The 8,248-nt window shown below is 34.4% G+C and overlaps 1 protein-coding gene across 1 annotated transcript in view; it reads left to right on the forward strand.

Moving 5' to 3' along the window:
* Window positions 1-8,248, forward strand: part of TTC6 (tetratricopeptide repeat domain 6) — a 285,618-nt gene that overhangs the window by 142,817 nt on the left and 134,553 nt on the right. The window contains exons 7-8 of the mRNA XM_007938570.2: window positions 1,114-1,218; window positions 5,784-5,879. Of these exons, the coding sequence (XP_007936761.2) occupies window positions 1,114-1,218; window positions 5,784-5,879 (201 nt within the window). The remainder of the gene's footprint in view (window positions 1-1,113; window positions 1,219-5,783; window positions 5,880-8,248) is intronic.

Here is an 8,248-nt window from a genome sequence, read left to right on the forward strand (position 1 = left end):
ATATATATGTATGTATATACATATATATATATATATATATATGTATGTATATACATATACATATATATATATTTGATATATGTATGTAAAAGTTTACCTAGATGAGTAACATCTGGAATCTTAAAAGCTTGTGTAAGATACAACTATCAGTCTCTATGCAACAGGAGCAAAAGAGAAAAAAGGAAACCAAAGACTCAAAGAAGAAACTAGTCTGCAGAACTAATAGCCCACATGAATTGTGGCATCACCTGTCCTGAAACAATCAGAACTTGATATTGCCAGCTACTACTACCTACCATTCTGACCAGGGACACAATGAATGGTCCTGGATAGAATGAGAGAAAAATGTAGAACAAAACTCAAATTCCTAAGAAAAAAGTCAAACTTACTGGACTGGTAGAAACTCGAGAACCCCTGAGACTATTACCCTGAGATATCCTTTAAACTGGGAATAAAGCCATTCCCGGAGGTTGTCTTTCAGACAAATAAATAACAGATTGGCTCATAAAACAGTGTCACCCATGAGTAGAGTGCTCCTTTAAATAATTATCTATATCAGACCAAATAGTCAACATTTCCCTTAAAACAAAGATGAGAAGGTAAGGGAAGGCAGGGAAGTTAGATTAATGGAAACACAAGTAGAATAGAAATGATGAGAATGCTACCACATTGTGAAAAATGTAACCAATGTCACTGAAAAAGAAATATAAACTGTTAAATGGGAACCTAATGTTCTATGTAAGCTTTTAGCAAAAACACAGTAGAATGTTATCTTTTTTTTTTTTAAAAAAAAAGCTTTTCCCTAGACTATATAGCTGGGTTATATGGCATACACATTTTATATTTTTCTAAAAATGGTCAATTTGTCTTCCTGTGATTCTACTTATTTTCCCACATCTTTAACATCACTTGATATTGCTGACTATGTTTTTTGTGTAAAAAATAAATTGTGTTAAAAAAAAAAGAAGAGTTGTCTTTCCCAGAATTTCAGAGGCTGTGGAACCAAAAAGGCCACTTTCTCAGTAACTAGAAACAATTTTGACAGAAGCTTGGGTTTTTACTCTAGGGGATTATTTGTTATTGTTCTAATAGTCTTTTATATTATTTTCAAAGGTGTGTGCTTATTCAGGACTTACAAAGTTGTTTTGGTATCCAGCTGCACCCAAATTCTCTGTTCCAGTATCTGTCATGAAGGAAACCTTATACCCAAAATATGAGGTGACATATTAAATGAGTTTTTTCTATTATTATTGTTATTGTTGTTTAATGATTAAATTGTGTAGCTGATAATGACATCAAATTGGACTAGACAGTTATGTAAATTGTCAGACAACAACTGACTTGACATCATGAGCAATGATCAGGAGGCACTATAGAAATTATATGCATTTGTATATTGTTGTTGTTGTTGGGCCCCATAGTGTTATTTTCAACTCATAGCAACTCCATGTGATAGAGTAGAATTTTCCCATAAGGTTTTCTTGGCAGTAATCTTTACAGAAGCAGATTTCCAGGTCTTTCCCTCATGGAGTGGCTGACATGGAAGCCGCTTTTGGTTAGTAGCTTACTGCTAAACTGTTTGTGCCACCACAGCTCTTTATATTCTTATATATATGTATATAATCATTACATGTATGTCCATATATAAGGAGCCCTGGTGACACAACGGCGTAGAGCTTGTTTGCTAACTGAAAGGTCAGCAGTTTTAAACCATTAGCAGCTCTTCAGGAACAAAGATCTAGTGATACACTCCTATAAAGACTACAGCCAAGAAAACCCAGGCTCAGTTCTACTCTGTTACATAGGGTCACTGTGAGTTCAGAATTGACTCGACAACACACAACAACAACATGAACACATAGAAGGAGCCCTCAATGGCAATAGGCTTTGGGTTTCTGTATATACATATAAAATATTATATATTTTTACATAAATATTTCTAAAAAATATACTTATCCATGTTGCTTTGGCCAACCAAGAAGAATACTCTATTTGGTTTTCTTTTTGAAAAGATACTTTATTTAACTGAAGTTCCAAGATATAAATGCACTTGGATTTGTATAGAGGATCTTACAGCATTTTAATTAGCTTTTAAAAGTGTCTTTTTAGTGCTTTGTTGTTGTTGTTGTTGTTGTGTGCCGTTGAGTCGGCCCCGACTCATAGCGACCCCTCCTTGGGTTTCCGAGGCAGTATCACTACGGAAGTAGGATTGCCCAACCTTCCTTCCGAGGAGTGGCTGGTGGGTTTGAACCGCCAGCCTTCTGGTTAGCAGTCAAGTGCTTTAGCCACTATGCTACCAGAGCTAATTTAATAGTAATACATAAAGTTGAACACTACATAAATCCAATTATTAATCTTTTTCTTCTGTTAAAGAGTAGTTGCTCTCACGTTGCTATACTGCCTATTTTAAAAATTAGACTAATCAAGAGAAGAAAACCAAATCCATCCTTTGTTCTTCTCCCCCAAGACAACTGCAAACCAACCTGTTGTCTTCACATTGATTCAGACTCATAGTGTTTCGGTAGGACAAAGTAGAAGTGCCCATAGGGTTTCCATGACTGCAAATCATTACAAGAGCAGATTGCCACATCTTTCTCTTGTGGAGTGTCTGGTGGGTTCATACCACTGACCTTTTGGTTAGTGGTGAGCCCTTAACACTACCACCAGGGCTACTTCCAAGACAATTAGAATCCACTTTTTGTCTCATTTTTGTTTATTCTTAAAACGTCTTCTTCCTCTTGCTTCTCTTTCCTTCTATTTTTTATTCTGAAAATAATTCTGTGATGAGTATCACTGTACATACATTTTAAATGGCATTAGTATTATTCCATTAACACAGGATTTATGTAGTTTACAGAAACATATATCATAAAAGGTTAAAAAATTAAAAGAATCATAGTGAAAAGATAAAAAGGGTAATAGACTAACAGAGTCAGAAATAAGATTAATACAGAGAAATTCAGTCTATATATGCTGTTGCTGGAAATGTTCCACTAATTACTGGCTTCCAGTGTTGCTGTGGGTCTTAAATATTACATTCAATTCCTTGAATGTAATCAGTTCTTCACTCCCAGCAACACTCACTACTTTTACGATTTTATCCTTTTTATCCCCTGTACTTTCACTATGGTCTAGCCGTCAATTTCTTCTTCTTTATCATGCTTTGAAATCACTGAGATTTTTTGATCTTTCGGTTGCTGTCTTTCATCAGATGTAGAATTTTTTTAGTCATTATCTCTTAAAATATTGCCTCTTTCCATTCTCTCATTTTCTGGGACTTTATACATATTTGCTTTTTTTTTTGGTGCTAGATTCTGGATAATTTCTTCTAATTTACCTTATTCTTTGTTGTTGTTGTTATGTGCTGTCAAGTCGGCCCCGACTCATAGTCTCATAGAGACCCCTCATAGGGACCCCTCCTTGGGTTTCCGAGGCAGTATCACTACGGAAGTAGGATTGCCCAACCTTCCTTCCGAGGAGTGGCTGGTGGGTTTGAAACGCCAGCCTTCTTGTTAGCAGTCAAGTGCTTTAGCCATTATGCTACCAGAGCTCCTCAACTTAAGACCCACTAATTCTGTCTTCATTTGTGTCTATTATACTGTTAAATATACTAATGTACTGTTAAATTTGTTCTGCTGTGTTTTAAATTTTGGTCTTATATATTTCCTGCCTTAGAATTTCTATTTTTTTTTTTTTTCAATCTGTTATATAAGTTTTCTTGTTTCTTGTTCCCTGAAAACATAAAAGCCTAACTATTATTTCCTTAAGCATTGAAAATATAATTATTTTAAAGTTTGTGTGTGGTAATTCCAGTATCTGAAGACCTTTGAGGTCTTTCCCATCTCTATTTTTTTAATATTTCTGTTGGTTCTTGCTGATGGTATTTTGTTTTTTTTCTGGGTAGCTGACTGTTTTTAAGTGTTTGGTTAATATTATATTTAAAGTATTAATTTTAGGAAACATTTGAGATCTAGAATGACAGTTTCTTCCTTTAGATAAAAATTTTCTCAAAACCTGTGGGCTTTACCACTCAGAAATAGCCTTAACCTAAGGTTGAGCCTTGATTGTCTCTGGCCACCCTTGTGACAGAACTTGGGATGCAAGTCCAATCAGTCCAATCAGTAAAAGTTGATTTACTTCCATTCATGCTTAACCTGAAGGTATAGCCCTGTGATATGAGTCTGTTCCGACTTGAGGGGGCATAACAACAACAACATCCCAGGTTATATACATATTTGTAGACTTTCCACCTCAGGTAGACTTTGGATTTTGATTTTTGTCACCCTTGCCCCAAGAAGTTACCAAATCTACTTAGCTTAGATGTGTAACTGTTTTGGGAGATATCCTGAGAACAAAAGCTTCTTTGAATACTTGGTTTACCTTTCCAGGTTCTTGCCTTTTCTTAGATCTTGGCCTCATGTTTCTTCATCTTCTTGTTACCTCTTTGATGCTTTGAACATTTTATTTTTTCATATAACATGTGTATTTCCTAGTTGCCCTCTGCAGAATTACCTAGCCTGCCTAATGAGAAGTAGAAGTCGTAACTGACTTTCAAGGTAACAAAATTGTTTCTATTTCTATGTGCATTCTAGCTTTTATTGCATACATAATAATTTTAGCACTGTCCTTGGAGTAGAATAGGAGGATTTTTATAAAAGATATCATGTAAGTAATATTGTAATTGCCCTTTCAAGGCACATTAGTTTGGACAATTTTTTGGCAGTTTCCCACATATGAAGCATTTTCTCTCTTTTAAAAGCAACCACTGATTGTTAATAAGTTATCATTTGAGATCTGTGAAATATAGTATTAAGTTTTTTTTCTTTGTTGTCAAGCATTTTAAAAATATGTAATTGGTGCTATTCCTTCTTTTTTGAATATCTTGAATAAGCACATGACCAAAATAGTTTCAATCTTTGGTGTATCCTGTATTTAGTCTTTGAAGATTAATGATGAGAATGATCGAGTATCCTTCTGTGGTGACCAGTAGTTTTATTACCTTGTGATAAACTACTTTCTGAAAATACAACTGAAAGGAGTGAACAAACAATTCAATGTTTCGGATTACTAAATTACCCATAGCCTTATCCTTATTTGTGCCATTGTCAATGGCAATTGCATTAAAAACCCTATTTTCTATTCCATAAATACTACTTCAATTTGAATATTAGTTGTTTGAGACCTAAAAATTTCAGTAAACAAGTAAAATAGCAGCATGATTGAATTCATATTGAAATGTCTTATTATAAGGTAGAGAAGTCACACATTTAATAATAATCATAATCATCACGACATTTTGCTATTGCAACAATAAATACATATATATAATTTAAATGATTGATAGAATTTGAACTACAAAGCATCTAAGGATGTTTTTAATCCAATTTACATTTAGAAAGCTTACTTGTAATTGAAAGCAATTATTAAAATATTGACAATACAATCAAATGATATGTCTTGTTCATATGTGATGTTGATATGCTAAGTAGATTCAGTGCTAATCTATGAGATCACTGGATCACTGATTATTTCCTAGATTAAGGGTGCCAGAAAAGATGCCAAAATATTCATTTACCTAAAGGCCAAGGCTGAAACCAAACTGCAAATTTTGGCCAGATACTAACTGTGGCTAGACTTTGCTGCATCTCTGATAAATGCTTCCTGGAACCCTTCAACTTCCATATGTTCTCTCTTATGGTAATAATGCTATATGATGAATTAGCAATGATCATAGCCTTTTAAAGTATTCTACAAAATAATTTAAAATGTTATCTTTTTATTAGAGTGCTCAAACAAGCAGAATTTTAACTGAGAAATATTCATCTGAAAGCAAAGAATCTGTCATTAATTCCAGTCAGCACAGCAGAAAACCTGTTAGGGTATGTATAATTTTTGTTCTTAATTATGAGTTCATTGCTTTATCTACATAAAATATAGAGATTATTTCTACTCATTCCAGAAATTATTTTTTGTGCTTCATCGTTCTGGGAATTGCCTCAGACTATGTCTATCTGTGCTGAGGAAACATTTATTTCCTCATCTTCAAATATTTTGTCTTTATGACACTCAGAAGATGGTCAATAATAGGATATTCGCTGTGAGTTTTTCTAAAATTTCTGAAATTCCCGGTTTCACTCATCTTGCACTTCTTGCCTAGAATGTTCAAAGGAACATGTTTTTGAGTTATTTGACTAAAGGTGAAGTTGTTATGGGGAAGGGTGGGCCTAAAAGTTGCTTGGACTCATACTCATGACTATTTTCACTGCCATCTAACCAGATAGACTAATCAAGTAATAAAATTGGAGAGAAAAGAAGGAGTGATTATAGGACTACTCTAAACCAAAAACCAAACTCACTGCTGTCCAGTTGGTTCTGACTCATAGTGACCCCTCCTTGGGTTTCCGAGGTGGTATCTCTACAGAAGTAGATTGTCCAGTCATCCTTCTGAAGAGTGGCTGGTGGGTTTGAACTGCCAGCCTTCTGGTTAGTAGTCAAATGCCTTAGGTACTATACCACCAAAGCTCCTTATATTTGTCTTTATGTATGTTTGATATCATTATTCTTCATCAACCTAGGGTCATACCATTCTTACTCACTGTTTCATCTATAGCTCCTAGTGACTGTCACGTAAAAAGTAATTGACCAAAAAATGCCAATTTTCTAGTTTGGAGTGCCACTTACATTTTCTTAGACTATTACAATAGCACTTCTTAATTGCCCTATCAGGTATTCCCATTTCTAATAACTGCTTCTTCCAATTGAGACTCTGTACTGCTTCTTGCTACATTCCTAAAACACACCTATGATTATATCACTCATCTCTCAACAACACTTAATAACCATAGCTACCAAATAAAGTCTGAATGTTTACTTGAGCCCCATAGCCTGGCCCCAACTATATTTTCTATCTTACCTCCTATTACTTCTGTCTAATATCCATAACCCCGTACTCTGTCTGCATCAGAGTCCTTATGGACTAAAATTCCAAGCAATTCTCTGTATTTGTTTAGGCAACTCCCTTGGATGGGATGTTCTCAACCCCATCTCAAGCTATGAAAATAACATTGCCTTTCACAGGCCAGTTCTGATGCTATCCCTTCAACCTGGTCTATCCAGGTTTCCTCCTTTAAGAAATGACCTCACCCTCTCCCGAATTTTCCTTGTACCTGTTTCATGCCATTCTTATACCCATTAGCACAGTTACTTTGCATTATAGTTATTTCTTATGTCTGTTCTGCCTTTATGCTCTTGGAGGAAATAGAACATGTCATTTTTCTTTGTATTTTCTACTATATCTAGTATAGTAGTACTCCCTAGCTCTTTTAATATAATAGCTCTCATAGGAAGTGATAGTATTTATGTGGTCCCCTGGAGTAAAAATTGAGATTGCTTATGATTAGAAGTCACTGTCTAGGGGAGAGTATCTGTCCCAGGTTCTGCTGGGACAGCCTCCAGTTATTCTCATCATTATACATTTTTCTAAATGAATTGATGAATTTTAGTTTTTGTTCCTCTCTATCAAGTTAATGATATTCAAAATCAGTAAAACCTATATTCTACATTTCATTAGTTTACCTAAGCAGTTGTCATTAGCCAGTTGTCATGATATTTTAATTTTCCAAATAGTATCTATGGTCAATGTATATTTATCATTTATTTTTTCTTACAGTCTTTATTACGAAGAATATCTGTATCACTTCAGGATATCCAACAAAGTGTCAGTAGCCCACAATCTTTACAATTAAAGGTATCAAACTTTTCAGTTTTTATTATCCAAAAGATATATTTTTAGCAATAATAATCACCTTTATATTTTTTTGTTTGCTTTCCTAAAATAGTATAGTCAGTTGTTTCACCCTGAATTGGTTGAAAGTTAGATTCATGTTTATATTTGGTGGCCCCTGTGAGATTGTGGTTGGTGGTACCAGTTGAATATTTCAACAGCTCTAAGAAATTTCTCTTAAAGTCATAGTTTGACTTTACCTGGTATACCTGGTATAAACAAAATCACTCATAATAGTGATCTTTATTTGCATAGGTCTCACAGTTTTAAAAGTGCTTTTATATACACTATCCCAGTTTAATCTTGAGCATCACAATATCCCTATGAGGAAGGTGAGACAGATTCTATCCTTGTTTGTTCTTTATATCTGTATTCATGAGGGATATTGGTCTATAATTTTCCTTTTGGGTGATGTCTTTTCCCGGTTTTGGTATTAAGGTTATGCTTGCTTCATAAAACGAGTTA

Source organism: Orycteropus afer, unplaced genomic scaffold (genome assembly GCF_000298275.1).
Source record: "Orycteropus afer afer isolate SDZICR_OR568_19922 unplaced genomic scaffold, OryAfe1.0 scaffold00051, whole genome shotgun sequence".
NCBI lineage: Eukaryota > Metazoa > Chordata > Mammalia > Tubulidentata > Orycteropodidae > Orycteropus > Orycteropus afer.